This window comes from Ambystoma mexicanum, chromosome 8, assembly GCF_040938575.1.
Source record: "Ambystoma mexicanum isolate Mex_15411 chromosome 8, UKY_AmexF1_1, whole genome shotgun sequence".
NCBI classification, from domain to species: domain Eukaryota; kingdom Metazoa; phylum Chordata; class Amphibia; order Caudata; family Ambystomatidae; genus Ambystoma; species Ambystoma mexicanum.
In genome coordinates, this window is record NC_090929.1 from 410,935,337 (window position 1) to 410,953,647 (window position 18,311).

The window sequence follows — 18,311 nt, forward strand, 5'->3', positions numbered from 1 at the left end:
CGGGTAGGCAGTACCCCTTGGATACTACGGAGAGGATCCAGGGGTCCCCGAAATTCTGGCACCAGAAATGTGCATGGAGACCAAGCCTGACACACGTGGACCCGAAAGGGCGTGTCATGCCTTCTTTCCCTCGTAGGCTGTCGCGGAAGAGGGGGGACTAGAAAAAGCCTTTACTCCACCCCCCTTTTTGTTGCTTGTGCCGGTCCGGAGATGGCGAGCGGTCCGGCTGCCTGGATCTCCGTTCCTGGAAGCCGCGGAACCCTCCATACGTACGCCTGCTGTCGGAGCGTTGCTGTGACTGGGTGTATGACTTGGGTGTGCTCTTCGTCAAGATGGATAAAGACTTGGCCGTTAGTGAACTGTTCTTCTTTGTCCGTGGTGTAGTGGAAGAGGTGTTCCCCCCACCCCCCTTGAACGGTAGATCTAATATGCGTTCCTGGACGTCCGGGTTGAATTTCGTCACCTGGAGCCAGGCTGTCCTCATGTCCGTGGCGATACAGATGGCATGGCCAGAGGTGTCAATATGGGCCACAGTGGATTCCATGAGGTCCTGCGCCATCAGCTTGGCCTCAGCCAGCCCCGCCTTAAAACATCATTGGCTCTGCGTGGGGAGTTCCAGGAGGAAGTCTGCAATTTCCCACCATAACCTTCGGTTAGCGGCAGCCAGCATGGCATCAGCGTTGGCCTGTCGAAGATGCAAGGAGACGTTGGAATAGTTTCTTCCCGTACGCCTCCAAGATCTTCTACTCCTTGCCTAGCAGCACCGCAGAGGAGGCGGCTGAGGACAACTGAGGCGTGGAGTATAGTGATGCCGCAGCAATCGCTGAGGAGTGTGGCTGAGGATGGGCCGAGAGCAAGAAAGTGGATCCCCCTCCATCTGCCTGTACTTGGCGTCCAGGTGTCGACTGACCAGCTGGACCGAGTGGGGCTTGAGCCAACCCTTCTTGGCCAGGGAGACTACATCGGTTTGCAGTGGAATCCCTGTTTTGGCAGAGGGGCGTCACGTGAGGATTTCGGCCAGAACCCCCTCTGCCGGCTGCTCAACCTCGGGTTGGGGTAGCCCCAGGTATTCTGCCAGCCCAGCAAGACATTTGTGAAAGGCCCTGGCTGAGGATGGCGTGTCCGAAGACTTTTGAATGTGCACAGGGTTTATGTTGACCCGTTGCATACCCCAGCCTCCAGCTCCAGCTACTCCTCCACCTCCGCAGGATCTTCCTCATCCTTACCTTATTATGAAGCAAAAGATGTAGCTGAAGACGTTGGTTCCTGGCAGTTCCTGCAGATCTCACTGTACCTGGGCCTCAGTCGTGGGGACAAGAGGGAGGACGTCGGGGGACTCCTGCACTGCACGTGATCGTCAGAAAACGCTGACAAAATGGAGTCACTTCAGTTCGAGTGGCTGTAATTCAAGCACCCAAGCTGGTGTCCTTCCCCCTGGTTAATGCTAACGAGCTTCGAGAATGGTATCCAGGTGTCTTATGAGTTGATTGGTCCCACCAACTCAAAAGGAAGATGTCGTCCTTGAAGGGGCTTTCTGTCGAGGTGAACTTAGCAATTCGGACCTGCCGCAGGGCTTCACCGGGCAAACCAACGGGGTCCAGGAGTTGCAGCAGGCGTCCTCTTCCAGCTAGTCTTCGGTTCTTTCGTTCCAGTGGTCGACCCAGCTTTTCAGTCCAAGAGGCTCGCCTTTTAAACTGTTTTCTCCCATTCATTCCAGCCTAGCTGTAACTCACCCAGCAGGGTGGCTGTCCTTGCCGGACAGTCAGCCAGCCAATCACGCCAGAGTGCATATGGGTCTCCTAGGAGACTAAGCGCAGGGAGTTTCGGGCACCTCCCTCACTTCCTGCCCACCCCAGACACAGACGCCAGAGGCGGTCTTCAGTCCTGAAGCCTGCATAAGGCATAGAAACAAAGGGACCAAACCTGGTTCGGCGCGCAGAGACAAACACTAGAAGGACCTTTGAAAAAAGAAATGGTGAAAAAAGAAGACTGGGACCTGTTTAAAGAAAGGGGCTTAAGGCACCATCTTGAAAAACATGGCTGCCGCGATATTTAGCTGCTGGTGTTCGCGGTCGGAAAAAATCATGGTAGTCCGTTCTAAAACCACTGCCACCAGCCATTTCGATAGAAAAAGGTAGCATTTGACTGCTACATGAGTTTCTAGGCAGAGGGGATACTAGGTAGCCCCTCCAGCACTCTATAGGAAGATAGTGTGTGCTGGGTCCAGGAATTAAAAACGACTAGTATAGTCATTTAACCGTACATTCTCTGGGAAACAGTAGTTTATCCCAGAGAAGGTATTTAAACCTTTTGAAAGTCTAAAAAAAGACATCTCTGTGTCACTGCACTGAGGGTGCTGTGTGACACACACAAAACAGATGATGCCTATGGAGTTGTCTAAAACTCCATAACCAAAAGAAATAAACACAGAAAACAGACAGAATTAAAAAGTTCAAAGCCCCAAAGTTTAGCAAAAGAGCTGGAGGGCTCTAAGGTAGAGGGAATTAACACATTTATGAGAATTCTCCCTAACACTGCAGAAGCCAGAGTGTGTGCTTTGCTCGAGTGAACCGCTTTGCCCCATGCTGAAAACGTGGGGAAAGGAGGCCAACGGCCCGAACACCCCAACATATCATTTTGTGAACACTTCTTTCTTTTTCATGAACACTACTCCACCCTAATTGTAAATTAGCATTAAGGATTGGCAATCGTTTTTTTTTTTTTAGTATAGGCCCTTTTATTTTGACAAGACTCCACTAGGTCTGCATTATTATTATTGGATGGTCATAGCTTGCTCCCGTCTGTAGACTTCGGTACAGATAGGCGTTTATCACACCCTTGCGAAAGTTCAACAAACACCCTTGAACTGTGGTCACTTGTGTCTGTTTTACTGTTGATACCATGCCTGCCTTACAGTAGATCTACGCAGATGAACCATCAGGTAGGTAAAATGATCCACCACAGGGCACAGGGATGCCATTAGATGGATGCAGTGCTTGTTTTCAGAGGTGAAGCAGCACAGGTAAAACCTATGAGTTGCAGAGACGCCAAAATGCCCTCTGAAGAGCAGATGCCGTTGATCCTAATGGATCAGGGGAAAGTAACACGATGCAGTTCCTTCATGTCTGGAGAGGCAGAACTTCATGGCAGGTTTTGAAGAGTTCAATAGATGCTGGTGTATGGCTCCCATAATCATCCTCAGGTAAGTCGCCCCTCTGGTCACCTCCGAATCAAATGCTAGCAGTTGGCCAAGTACTTGGTGCAAAGAGTAGTTTTTATGTCAAGCCAGAGGGTAGAGAGTAACCCTAACTACCAATCATACACACAGAGGCACAGTTCAAACATTTGTCAGCCAGCCAATCTGTGCTCGCCACCACACACTAATTTTTCAGGGCATTATCCCAGGTAAAGACAGAGGGTGTGGATTTGAGCGAAATCCCACACACACCCTCTTTCAGTCACTCTCAGGGAGGCCTGCACCTTTAGGGAGCTCACATCAGCAATTAAATTGTTATTCCTGGTCTCCACCCAATCACACACTAGACAACAAAGTACAGTTGCCCGAGTACTGGATTTTACAACACTTGAGGCGTTATTTTGGGAGCCTACGGGAAGAAAAAGCCTTCCTTGGAGCCCAAATGGTTACTACTTGTGCAACCTACAAGAACCAGTACACTCTCTCGGTTAAGCTACTGACCCATGAAGACAAAGATAAACTTAAGTGGAACCCTCCATCTTTTTGGCCAATAGTTAGGGCATCTTAAAGAACACGCAACAAGTGGAAGGGACTCTCAAAAGAGCTTTCTTTGTTACAATATGGACCCAATGTAGGGATTCGGGTCCACGTTCATGGTGTCATTATAAAAACAAGCGGTCAGCAACCTGAGGCTCTCCAAATATTTTAGAATGCAACTCCCATTATTTCACACCATTGACTGTGCTAGCTAAGGCAAATGAGCGTTTTTTGCACTCCAAAACATCTGCAGAGCCAAAGGTTAAAGAAAAAAAAATAGAAAAAGTTAAGACTATTTTCTGACCCAATACACCACATAGCAGATTATGCAAAGCACAGTAATCTATAACAAACTCATGATGCAAATATTACCTTCTAAATTAATCACTTAAGCAATTAAAACGCTATTTCTCCACAATCTATAGTATGTTGCCTCTTTGCCATTTTAATATCTACAACCACTCCTCAGCCTGGTTTTGACAAAAGGAGCAGAGCACAGAAAAGACAGATGGGAGTTTTACACAAATCACAAAAGACTGTTGAAGTTATGCAGCAAGAAGAAAGCACCTGCGAAAATATTAGTATGACAATTAACAAGTGTGAATCTAGAAAAAAGCCTATTCTGTTGCATTTATTATTTGACATCCAGTGCTGAAAGTATTGAAAAAGGATGACCAGATACATTTGATTGGATAAAGAAACAATGATTAGGGAAAAGTAAATCAAGGAGCCAAAACTCATCACCTACCACAATCATGCGTGGATTCAGAAGTGTCAAATCAAGGTCATGGATGTCAGGATATCGAGGATAATCCTCTGCCATCTCTGCATATGAAAGTCGGGGCTGACTGGAACTCTGCAAATTTAAGAGCAGTAAATGTTGCTTTTAGCAGATGTATGGAAAGGGAATAAGAGGGTGTAGGGGCAGAAAATAGACAGGAAAGTGAAGATGTAAGAACCAGGAGGATGAAAAAGGGACTGACCACAAGCCACACTGTACCCCTCCCTTTAATCGATGAACCTCAAAACACTCACCGACTGGCTCTCTGTGTAACACACACCTCTGACAAGGAGGGTGACCAGCTGAGATCGCAAGATCAGACCGTGGAAGGTTAGAGGTCGAAACCGCTCTTCCATTGTCCATTCCTCACTTGGGGACTGGTCTGGGTAAAGATTTGGGTAAGGGGTGTATCTGCATCAGAGGAATACAATTAAACAGATTTAAACAAAAGGTAGCAGATATTATAAGGGGCAGGTGAGGTGAAAAACTGAGCTGTAGGAGGTGCATTGTGGCACAGTGACACATACCGACGCTCCAGCATTTGCTGCAGCATATCTTCTTTCTCCGGGGGCTCCTCCACAGCGAGGTGCTCATCGCACATATTGCGCAGCTCACTCGATGGATAGGACTTCATAGACTGGCTGCGTTTTCGTTGCTCCCCTGCCCTCGTCAAGATGCTGGACTTCTGCAGCGGAATGAGAGTGAGAAAAAGGCTCCAGCACAAAAGAAGAAGCAGCATTCCTCCAATTGGGCACCATTCAAAATCCACATGCATGTGTGAGCACATGCGCAAGCAACACTACTCGCTGTCACAGGAATGCATGCACACTGGGAGAACATTCTTTCTCTCCGCTGACCACCACATCCCTCCAGGAAGTACCCTGTCCCCCAATTGATTCTTTTGTGCACCATTATTATCTCCCTCAGGAATAGTAGAACAGTGGGGACCTGTCCTCCCTTTTTATTTACCTTAATTGCATTTTACAGTTAAGCAAAGTAATTCAAACAGACAATGTTTTTTTAACCATTTCTAGTTGCAATCCTGTGCACCTAACTTTATTTGTACCATATTTCCAGCATTCTGCCCAAATACAGTGGTCAAAATAGATAACATTGATGTTTAATCCATGTCTTTATGGCCTGCTGGTTTTGTTGGCGCTTTCCTCCTATGCAAGATAGGCAATGGCCACATGTGGTCATGCACTTTTACGGGCTCTTTCGAGGGACTGGGAAGGGAAGAGGAGTGCTTGGCAATAGTTCGGTATGGGTAGAGGGCTGTATACACTCCAATAGACACCCAAACCAGAGTGCTATTGCAAGTGCTTCTGAGCTGGCTACCTAGGATTTTTGAATAATGCAGGCCCTCGGTTAGGTAGGCTGGGGTCATCTGCAGCACAGGCGTCTGGTCATTAGGAAAATCTGTTGGTAGCTCTTTAGTTGATCACTCATACCTGGAATCCAAAGCATGAGATCACAGAGGGACGAAGGAAACTACTAATAACATATTAATTGCCATCACCAACTCCCTGCAAGGAGACGCTCTGTCCTCTTTCGACCAGGTGAAGACTTTTCAAGGCGTTTCTCTTCCAGGAGCTTATGGGCACATCCAGCTCACAGTCCTGCACCCTGTTGGACATCCTTCTGATGATGATAAAAAAAAACGTATAGCTAGCACGTTCACCCTAAGGCATCTTGGCGCGAAGGAAAAGCACAATTAGATAGGCACTGAAGGTAAATAGTAATCTTTTGAGGATACGTCAAAAGTGGAGATCATTATCAACACTTCTCAGGATGGGAGGAAGATTATTCCATAGTTTGCAAGCTCAGACCGAGAAAGCACGTCCGCACACTCTGGATAAATGGAATTTAGGAACCACAATGAGATGGGAAGTACCAGAGCGAAACATCCGCCGTGGAATATAAGGCTGAAATTTATCCTGTAGGTAGTCAGCCCCTTGGTGGTAATAAGCTCGATGAACTAAGTATAGTGATTTAAACTTAATCCTTTTGGTTACAGGGAGCCAATGAAGAGCATAAAGGACTGGACTGATGTGAGCACCATAAGGAGTGGAAGTAACTACTCGAGCAGCTAAGTTCTGCGAAAGCTACAGCCGATGTAGGAGACACGCAGGTTGAGCAAGATATAGGGCATTACAATAGTCAATACGACTGATTACCATTGCAGATACCACCAAAGGGCGCAAGCGCATGGGCAGAAATGCTAACACCTTACAAAGTATCTTAAGCAGGAAATAACCAGTTCTGCAAGTCACACTAACCTACGAGACCATAGAAAGTGAAGCTGAAAAAGACGCGCCTAAATTCTTGACTACTGCCACTGGCGTAGGCAGATTACCAAGATTTAAAGGCCAAAATGAAGGAACCCAAAGGGTAGGATCAGGAGGGAAACCCACCACCAAGACCTCTGTCTTGTCCCCATTAAGCTTCAGCCAGTGGCTGTCCATCCACCCCTTCGGCCCCCAGGTACGTGCACAGACCTGAGGACACCTCTGACTGGTCAAGATCTAATCAGACCAAAATCTGGGTGTCATCGGCATAAGCATAGCACTGGAAGCCATGAGAGAGGATAAGACCAACCAATGGCTGAAGATAGATGTTGAATAACATTGGGGACAAGGCAGCCCAGAGGAACACCACATAAAAGCAAGTGAGAAGAAGAGAGAAAGGGAGAATGCAAAAGAGATTGACCGCTGTCAGACAGAAATGAGGAAAACCATGCCAGGACAGTGGCCTGCTGTGGCCATGCAGGATAGTAAGATGGAGTGGTCCACTGTATCGAATGCGGCAGATAGGTCTAGCAAGGTTTAAGTTACTTAGCTTTAACTATTATTCTCCGGCATGAGTCTGGCATGGATTCACATGCTCATGAATATTCCCTGTCATCAGGCTAAGAATCCTTGGTAAAAGAAAAAACAGTTTCACCTTCACTTTTTAAACTGTATTTCTCCTCAAAACCAATCACTGTCCTCTGGGTCATATGGCCCCCATTTAATGACAGCCCTCTCCCTAAGCCCCGCCTCTGGCAGCCATCTTCTAATTTGGTAAGTACATAAAGTGGCAGTATAACCGAGAAGGGTTTATGGTCATAAGACCGAAAAAAAAAATCTTGAAAAAAAAAGTCGAATTTTTTTTTATGACGTTTTTTTATTCGAAATGGGGGGGTTCCCCCCAACCCCCCTTTTTTTCATTTTTTTTTACCATTTTTTTTTTAATCCGACCCCAAAACAAATATATAATTAAAAAAAGAGAAATTCAACTTTTTTTTCGGTCTTTTTTTTTCTACCTTATTGTTAGTCGAGATTTTTTTTCCAAGATTTTGACCGACCACCACCGAGAAGAGCCACTGAGGGGCCGGAGGTTGTGTTCACATGTAAATCCATGCCAGACCCATGCTGGAGAACAATAGTTACAGGTAAGTAACGTAAACCTTCTCCAGCATGGGGTCTGGCATGGATTCACATGCTCATGAATAACGAACACAGAGCAGTACAAGATTATACAACCAAGGGAATTGCCACGGCTCAACATAAACAATTAACACTTACCCCTGGAACAGACTCACCTCAAGTGAACAGGTGGAGTAGCACTGCCTGGCCGACTCTGGACTCCTCCCTGGAATCCCTGTTGACGCAGTAGAACTTTGTGAAGGTACGGGTGGGCTTCCACGTTACAGCCCTGCAGATGTCGAGAAGGGGCACACCAGAAAGTAACGCCGTCGTTGCAGCGATTGCTCTGGTGGAGTGGGCTCTCGGCCGGCCCGGCAGAGGCCGGTTTGCCAGCCGATGACAGTGCATGATGCAGCAGGAGAGCCATCTTGAGATGGAAGCCTTGGACGATGCCTTCCCATCATTCACAGGTCCAAAGTTCAAACAATTGAAAAGTTTTCCGAAAACTATGCGTGCCACGTAAAACTTAAGGCATGAGCAACGTCCAGCGAATGCAAGGTCCTCTCCGCCGGTGACGAAGCATTCGGGAAGAAAACCGTCAACACCAAAGGCTTGTTGAGGTGGAATTTCGACGGAACCTTCGGCATGAAAGTGGGATGCGTACGCAGTATCATCCTTGATTCGTGGAAAGTTCGATATGGGTGCTTGCAGGATAGGGCATGGATCTCACCCACTCGTCTAGCTGAGGTTATGTCCAAAAGGAATGCCATCTTCCACTAGAGAAACTTGAGTGGGCTTGATGTATAGGTTTGAAAGGTGCCGCCATGAGTCTTGTCAGAACCACTATGAGTTCCCATGCCAGAGCAGGCACCTTTCCCCGAGGGAAAGATCGAAAAATCCCCTTGAGAAACTCCTTGCCAAGTTTGTGAGACCACAGCGAGGATCTTCATGGGCATCTGGTGTAGCGTGAGATGGCCGTCAAGTGTACCTCGATGGATGCGTGAGCCAGCCCAGCCTTTGCCAAGGAAAGCAAGTATGGAAGAATCTGTGGGGCCGAGACCCTCAGAAGGGTAATCTTCTGCGACCAGCACCACGTAGCAAAACGTTTCCACTTATGGTCGTAGCACTTTAGAGTCGACGACGCCCTGTCTTTGGCAAGGACCACCCTGCAGTCCGCTGGCAGTGCATAACCACCAAACTCAAAGGTTGCAGGAGCCATGCCTTCAGGTTCAAAGATCCTGGGTTGTGATGAAGAATTGTGCTTCGCTCCCTGGTGAGCAGATCCGGAAGTACCGGCAACTTGACTGGAGGTGACACAGACAGGCTGAGTAGGTCCATATACCAAATCTGCCTCGGCCACGCCGGGGCGATGAGCATCATCTTGCACCGAAACTGTCTGAGTGTGTTGATCACACATAGCAGGATAGGAAACAGGGGAAAGGCGTTCAGAAACAGACCTTTCCGCAGGAAGGAGAACGTGCCCCCATGCTCCTCGGTTGGTGGAATCTGCTGGCAAACTTCTGGCATTTTGAGTTTGCCACCATGGCAAAAAGATCGATCGGGGGTCTGTCCTATTTGATGAACAGACGGTCCACCTGATCCTGATGAAGCTCCCACTGGTGGCAGGAGTGCAGCTCCCTGCTGAGGGAGTCGGCAATGGTGTTCTTGACGCCTGCCAGATGGAACGGGTTGAGGAACATTCCCTGTTCAACGGCTCAATGCCACAAGTCCTGAGCTTCTTTGGAGAATGCTGGGGATCGTGTGCACCCCTGCTTCCTGATGTAGAACATGGTGATGTTGTCAGTGAAGATCCGCACCACTTTGCCTCTTAGAGATGGTAGGAAAGGACTTGAGGGCCCAGAACACTGCCCAGAATTCCAGGATATTCATGTGCAGATCCTTCTCCTCTGGAAGCCATAGACCTCTGGCCTGCAGACATCCAATGTGAGCTCCTCAACCTTCCAGAGAGGCGTCAGTGGTACCGTCTCCAGGTATGGCAGGGTTTGATATCCAGTCCCCTGGGCGATGTGGGAGCGTACCCCCCACCACTCTATCGCCCGCCTGATCTTGTTCGCAAAATTCCCAGACACTTCCAACTTCCAACGTGCATCCAAAAAGTCCTGTAGGGGTCGTATCTGCAACCTGCAGAGACAGACGAGGTAGATACAGGATGGAATCATGCGCAGCAAAGACTTGATGTCCTGAACTGCAGCCGTCTTTGCTGATGACAGCCGCTAGCCTCTTGTCCGATGGGGTTGGCAGGCAAACCACTGTGTTGAGTCTAGCACTGAGGAACAGCGCATTCTGCGATGGATTTAAGCAGGACTTAGGATAATTCACAGAGAATCCCAGCTCTGTCAGTAGCTGGACGGTCTCCTTCATGTGCTCGTCGGCTATGTTCCTGGGAGTGGCTCATACCAGCCAATCATCCAGGTACGGGTATACGTACACTCCCTGCAGACGCAGGTGGCCCGCCACCGGGGCCAGGCATTTTGTTAACACCCTTGGTGTTGACTTTAAGCCGAAAGGTAGGGCCTTGAATTGGTAGCGTTAACCTTGCACCACGAACTGTAGGAACTTCTGATGTTTCCTGTGATGGGGACATGGAAGTACGCATCCTCTAGGTCCGACGACGTCAAGAAATCCCCTACCAACAGATTGGCCGAGCACTTGTTGCAACGTGACCATCCTGAATTTTTGGGATTTCAAATACTTGTTCAGACGGCACAGGTCCAAGATGGGTCTCCACCCCCTCAGCCCTGTCTTCTTTCTGACGAGAAATTATCTGGAATAGACTCTAAAGCACTGAAGCTTTATCGCCCCTTTCCGGAACATGGCTCGCACTTCTGCAATAAGCAGAGGGATGTGCTGCTCCTGACGGGGAACCGGTGGAATACGAGGGCACCTGCGTTGGAACTAAAAGGTGTGCCAATGGGTGAGAGCGTCCAGCACCCATCTGTCGGTGGTGATCTTCTTCCACTTGCTGACGAAACTGGTCAGCTGGCGTCCCACTGGGGTGCACGGGTAGGGGCCCCAACATCTTGGCTGGTTCATGCTTGCTTGGGCGCCGGTGCCTGACTGCCGGCGCCTGACCTCGGCTACCGTAGGCCTGGGAGTGCCGGCTGTAGGCTTCAAGCATGGAGGATCGATTAAAAAGCTTAGGACCAGTAAGCCAGGCTGAAGAATCCTGTATTGTGTGTCGGAGATACCCAGGGCCCTCCCGCGTCACTAATCAAGGCGGGGAGAAGCAGCAGCCACTGTGGTACTGTCCATGGCTCCAAGAACAAAGCAGCGTCAGTGAAATCAACACAGCTGGTGAGTTGGGGAGACCGATACAAGACCGGTCTGTGTTGAAGCCAAAGTGGCAAGCGGCAACATTGTATGGCGAGTGCTGGAAATAACATTGTTAAAACGCGTGTGAGAAAAGACGCAAGTAAAAGTTGAATTGCTGATGAGTTGACAGAGTGGTCCGGCACTGCGTGGGTGCTCAATCGAAGATCTCTGTAAAGTATCCAGCTGAGAAGTGGCAGAAGTGAAAGTTGAAGGATTACATTAAGAAGAGAACAAAGAATTGTGAATCGAAGTGGTCCTGAGACGGGTCAAGCAAAATCCAGCGCATAGTCGAAAGTCTTCGATTTTGATATAGTAAAGAAACTTTGGAAAATGAGATAAATTTGGTCCGGGCCCGTCGGAGGAAGACCAATTGAGGGTTTTGTGTTAAAGTGGGTCTGAGCCTGGCAGGGGCAGGGGCTTGGGGGGACACCCGGGGTGAACAGTGAATCACTAGAAAAGTTGCACATATGAGAATCCAAAAGAGAAAGGAACTTTGAATGTTGGCTTGTCGCATCAGGCCCTCTGAAATAAGAGACTTTGAATGACAAAGACTTTGGCACAGAAGGTCCTGATACTGAGATTTTGAACTGCATCCTCGTGCTAGAAAAGCCAGAGTATGTGCTAAGCTTGAGTGGGCCACCTTGTCCAGATCTGAAAACATGGGGAAGGGAAGCTAACGGCTCAACTATCCTGACATATCTAATCTTGAACACTTTTCTTTTGTATAACATTGTTTACCACACCCTTTGTATTTCGAAGTAAGGATTGGCAATGGGTCTATTAGTACAGGCCCTTTTATTTTAACCAGACTCTACTAATACTGCGTTATTATGATTTGACGGTCGTAGCTTGCTCCCATCTTTAGATTTAGGATTAAATAGGCTTTTTTCAAACCCAATTGAAGTTCAATAAACACCCTTGAACTGTGATCACGTGTGTCTGACTTCACTGTTTGATACCATGCCTCCTTACACTTCCCCCTGTTGATCCCTGCTGCAAAATCCCTTCCTGTGTCCTGTCTTCAGTCTTCATGACAAGGAATTCATCAACCAGGTTTTTACCTGCAGATCCTGATGTCTCCCCCACTGCAGACTCTTCCTCTGTGCCGAGGTGCTGTGGTAGCTGGGGTATTTACTTACCTTATGCCTATGTGCTCTCTGTATAGCTTTTGGGGTGTTTCTTGTGATTGGGAGTCCTCTCCTCCAGGTCACCCAGGCCCACTCCTGGAATCCTCCTAGGGTGTCTTCTCAGAAGTCCCTGGACCCCACCTACCTTGTTTGGAGAGACTTCCCCAGGAACTCTGACTTTGCCTGCAACTAAACCATATCTCACCCTGCCTACAGCTGGCTCCTGGACCACTAGGGTAGGGTCCCTCTTCTGACTCTGAGGAAACTAATGCAAAAGACTAGGGAAGGACTGGATAAGAAAAGGATTCTGCCTTGAAAAGTATAACAAGTGTTTAAAAGTTACTTACTTGTGAAAGAGTTGATTGGTAACTGCTCCTTTGAGAGTGAGCAGTTACAAAAGTTATTTCTTACTTTGAATGTTTTCTGCCATTCTGAAAAGTATATGCAAGGGTTTTTTACTCACTTGTGACTTGGTTATGCCTCTTTCCCAAAAGTAATGCTGTTGGCTTCACTCATCTATTTATTTCAGAATATTAGTGTATATGTTTACCAACTGGGTCTTGCTTCCCCTGACCTGCTGTATAGCCTGTCTAGAAAAAGTCTGCCTTGGGCTTTACTTACCTTGAATAGCTGTGTGCAATCCCTAATAAGTGTATTGTACGTTTTACTTACCTTGGTCTGCCTTGTGCCATTCTAAATTAAGTTACAGAGTTATTGCTTACCTTAGTCTGTGTTCTGCTGAACTGAAGAGCAACTGTAATAGTATATTACACCCTTAGGTTTTACCTGCCTAGAATAGCTGTGTGCCATTCCTAAAGAAAGTGTCCTGTAGGTGTAGCTTAGTTTGGTCTGCCTGGTGCAGTCCTAAATTAGCGTAGAAAGTTATTGCTTACCTTCCACTGATCTGAAAAGCAACTGTAATTGTATATTACACCATAAGGTCTTACTCACCTGGTATAACTGTGTGCTATTCTAAATGTAGGTATACGTTTATACTGTGCCTTCAATCTGTGTTCCACTATTCAGAAAAGTATCCTGGTAACAGGGTTAGCTTATTAGCTGATTCCTTAACTGATTGGCACTGCATGACTGACAAGGTCTACGATCCTTGACTTACTGTAAAGTAATCTAAAAGTAACTGATGGTTTTACTCCCCATGAATAGGTGTGTCCAATACTAAATGTGTTTGATAAGGTCAAACCTTCCTAGAAATTCTGTTTGTTTTCTGAACAGGGTCTATGCTTTGGTCTGTGTACCTTCAAGCATTGTATTGAGTGTTTTTTTTTAAAACTCTTTATTTCTTATTTTCAACAATATTCAACAAACAACAGTATCATCATCATAAGTCATTGAACTGCAAAATATACAACAGCGGGAAGCAATAGAGCAGAACTTCACACCATAACCCTGTATCCCACCATATCCAACTGTAAGATTAACTTAAAACCAAGTCAGATGTATCAAACAAATAACAACAGACAAACAAGACTACACAAAACAGCCACATAAACAACACAAATCCCTCCCCCCCTATATGTATAGTACCTGAAAGTAAACCATTTCACTCCACTCTATAACTCAACCTAGTATTATCCATAAAGGTCATTAAAACTCTCCCACATTTCATCATAAAGTTCTGCCTTGTTTTGTTTACTAAACAAAGTTTTTTCAAATCTTGATAAAGCTCTAACATCCAAAATCCACTCCTCCACGGTCAGCTTTTTTCGTGTCTTCCAGACCTTCAACACTTGTTTAACCGCCACCAACAAAACTTTACGCACCCCTCACAATATCACCCAACTTACATTACGCTCACCACCATATGACAGGAATATAACTGCTAAGGGATTGCGTGGGTAAACAATGTCCCAAATCTGATCAATCCTGCCAATAACCTACCTCCAAAAGCTTACCACTCTTTCACAATGCCACAACATATGTAACAGAGTACCCTGTTCTTTCTACAACCCCAACACAAATCACCATCAACTAAACCCAATGTGCACATACGTACTGGAGTCCAATATATTCTGCCCAATATCCTTTGATGCATGTAGCGTAACTGCAAATCCACTTTGGCTGTCGTCGGAACTCTCCAAATCTTACCCCATTCTCTCAATGTGAGTTCCCTGCCCAACTCCTCTGTCCACGATAACCTCAACTTTTCCCACGAGTCCAACCATTGCCCATCCGGTTGCATAAACTGCAGGTCTTCTCCGACCTAGCCACTGCATCACCCTCTATCATGCTATGTGGGGTGCCCCAAGGCTCCTGCCTCTCCCCCACCCTCTACAACATCTTCACCCGCCCCCTCTTCCTCATCCTTGACGCCATGGGCATCTCTTACACCAACTACGCCGACGACACACAGATCCTTCTCACTCTGACAGGCAACTATGACACGGACTCTGCTACCCTCAACAACATCTACAACACAATTCAAATGTGGATGGCTATCAATGGCCTCTGCCTTAACTCCGACAAAACTGAGCTCCTACTCGTAGGCTCCCCTGACACCATCAAGAAACTTGATGCTCAGTTCAGCCATTTCACCATTGACTCAATCACGATCCCAGTACTTGACACGGTAAAAACACTAGGCGTCTACTTAGACTCCAATCTATCCATGACCAGACAAGTAAACGCCATTGCCTCCTCTGCCGCTTACCATGCAAAACTCCTTAACGCAATCAGACCTTATCTGTCAAAAGACACCTGCACTAACATAGCCAGGGCCATAACCGGCTCGCGACTTGATTACTGCAATATTCTTTTCCTTGGGACCTCCAACAAAAATCTTGAGAAGCTCCAAGTAATACAGAACAGTGCCCTACGCGCTGCACAAGGCATTGCCAAGAGAGAGCACATCACCGCTGCCAGAAAAGCTTCCCACTGGCTCCCCATAAAGGAGAGGATCCTATTCAAGGCTCTAAGCATCACCCACAAATGTGTCCATCTTGCCGCCCCAATGTACCTTTCGCAGAGGATCCACCTGGTCTCCTCCACAAGACCCACTAGATCACCCTATGCCAGCATGCCCTCAGTACCCAGGGTAAAAAGGACCAGAGCAGGGGGCTCCAGTTTCCCGTACCTCGCTGCCGTACACTGGAACACCCTCCCTAGCTCCCTGCGCTCTGAACCCTCACTGACCGCCTTTCGGAAAACCCTGAAAACGACCCTGTTCATCTAACAATTACATGGCCTAGCCCTCATAATTGTATTGTATGATGTATTATGTGATATATCTGATCACAGGTCACTGCCTTACTGTAACCCAAGGCACAACCTGCTCACATTGTAACTAAGTCTTCCTGCAAGTAACAGTGCCACAATGCCCCTGGGCTGCCTGCGCGCTATATAAATTTAATAAATAAATAAATGTAGACACTTTTTGAAATCCCATTTCCAATATATCAACATTCTCTGGCCTTTTCAAGAATGGAGCATCCAACATTCCCCCCGTTCCAAGAGTAAAGCTACCAAAATATCATGTTATGTTATGTTATCAGTATTTATATAGCGCACCGTCACCAACGGAATTGGTTCCCAGGCGCTCCGGTGGATCTGCAAAAGGGAAGGTGGGATGAGTTAGTAAGGTGAAGAGGGAGTAGGATAGAGAGATGGATAGTATACTGTTGGCAGCTTCAACTCTGTGGACACCGGGTGCTGAGCTTTGGTGCAAGTATTGGATCGGTGTCAGTCCGCGTGTGCTGTTGGTGCGGCTTATGTGTTGTTGCAGTGTTGTGAGGTTTGTGCGGCTTGTTGTGCGAGAGATGGTTGTGTGAGTTCTTCAGTGATATAAGTATGCATAGAGTTTGAGCTTATATTGGTTAGTGGGTTATATGACATTTAACATGCTGACCTACATAGTTCAGTCTAAATGTGGCACATGCCAACATTCACAATTCTATCTAGATTTGGCGCAGGCTAATGTTCTCAATTCTAAGTGTGGCACAAGCTAACATTCAAGTTCCATCTAGGTGTGGCATATGCTAACATTCACAATCCTGTCTAGATACGGCGCAAGGCTAATGTTCTCAATTCTAAGTGTGGCACATGCCAAAATTCAAGTTCCATCTAGGTGTGGCATATGCTAACATTCACAATCCTGTCTAGATACAGCGCAAGGCTAATGTTCTCAATTCTAAGTGTGGCACATGCCAACATTCAAGTTCCATCTAGGTGTGGCATATGCTAACATTCACAATCCTGTCTAGATACAGCGCAAGGCTAATGTTCTCAATTCTAAGTGTGGCACATGCCAACATTCAAGTTCCATCTAGGTGTGGCATATGCTAACATTCACAATCCTGTCTAGATACAGCGCAAGGCTAATGTTCTCAATTCTAAGTGTGGCACATGCTAACATTCAAGTTCCATCTAGGTGTGGCATATGCTAACATTCATAATTCTGTCTAGATGCGACGCAGGACAGGGTTAGGAATTACGTCTAAGTGTGGCACATGCTAACATTTACAGTTTCATCTAAGTATGTTGCTTGCTAATATTCATAATCACATCTAGATGTGAGGCAGAGCTAGGAATTCTAGCTAAGTGTGGCACATGCCAACATTCACATTTCTAACATTTCAATTGGAGTTCTATCAAGTGTGGTGTATGCTAAGCCTTCCTAATTCCATCCAAGTAGGCAGATGCCGACATACACAAACCTATCTAGAGGCGACGCAGGTTAGCGTCCACAATTCCCTCCAGGTGTGACACTTGTTAATATTGACTAGTATGTTAGGATGCAGTGCAAGGCAACATTTCAAATACTGTCATGGTTGATGTCCGGCTAGTGGTCACACAACTTTCTAAGTATGCATGGGCTAAGTCTATGGCAGGTAAAGGTAAGGTAGAGTGGCGGGGGCTTTCTGGTGTAGAGTAATTGCTCTACATCCCACCCATGCCACACTTACAGTTTTTGTTGGTGTCTGTTAGCTCTTGGCTTCCCCTGCGGACACCTGCAGACACTTCTTGGAGCCGCCTCTGTCGCTGCCGCCCTTTGCCTTGGGCCCTTAGCCGCGGGGGCTGCCGGGCAGAGGGCTGCCCTGGAAGGGTCGCTTATGACAGCCAGATGGTCCAATCGGGGGAAGGGGGAGGGTTGGGGAGGCGGGAAGCACACGAACGGGGAAATGGAGGCAGGGGAGGGGGCTGTGAGATAGGCTGCACACAGGCACTGGGGCACATGGAGGCCTTAAAAAACAGGTGCAGCATGGCCCAGGAGCGTCGCTAAAGGGACTGCAGCTCACCTCTTCCCGATGGAAATGGGCACCAGCATGGTGCTCGCGCTTTGTGGTTCCCAGGAACTGGTCCTCAGATGGTCCAATCAGGGGAGGGGCAGGGTTGGGGAGGCGAGAAGAAGCACACAAACAGGGAAATGGAGGCAGGGGAGGGGGCTGGGAGATGGGCTGCACACGGGCCCTGGGGCACGTGGGGCCCTGTTTCTCAAACCAAATTTCTCAACTAAACTCCCAAAAGGTACTACCCCAGCATCATTCCACCCATCGCCAATAATCAAAACTCCTCTCTGAATCCAACTCTTCCAAGTCAGTACCTTATTATTATACTGCAGACCAGGATTATGCCAAAGTGAAGCATCTTCATAAAGATATAGTCCCTGACCAGTACCCATAATCCACAACGACAACGCTTCTTTGGTAGCTAATACCGATTTCAAACACCGTACCTTCTTTTTGTACCCACCACGGCACCCGGTTCAGATCTTCACCAGTGTAATTAGACACTTTCTTTAACAAAAAACCACTACAGTAGTTTTCCAATACCGGGTACTCAAATCCCCCATCTTTAACTTTCCTGACCATAATGTACCGGGGAATCTTGGCTTTCTTCCCAAATCCCCACACAAAATCCTGAAACAATCCATCTACACATGCAAATGCTCCCTTTGTAAAATGTAAAGGCAGAGA

General features: G+C 47.2%; 1 protein-coding gene across 1 annotated transcript in view; it reads right to left on the reverse strand.

The window, feature by feature from the left end:
• CLCN6 (chloride voltage-gated channel 6) overlaps nt 1-18,311 on the reverse strand; it is a 510,100-nt gene that overhangs the window by 44,445 nt on the left and 447,344 nt on the right. Inside the window, exons 19-21 of the mRNA XM_069609912.1 lie at nt 5,042-5,199; nt 4,769-4,925; nt 4,482-4,589 (exon numbers count right to left, since the gene is read on the reverse strand). Of these exons, the coding sequence (XP_069466013.1) occupies nt 4,482-4,589; nt 4,769-4,925; nt 5,042-5,199 (423 nt within the window). The remainder of the gene's footprint in view (nt 1-4,481; nt 4,590-4,768; nt 4,926-5,041; nt 5,200-18,311) is intronic.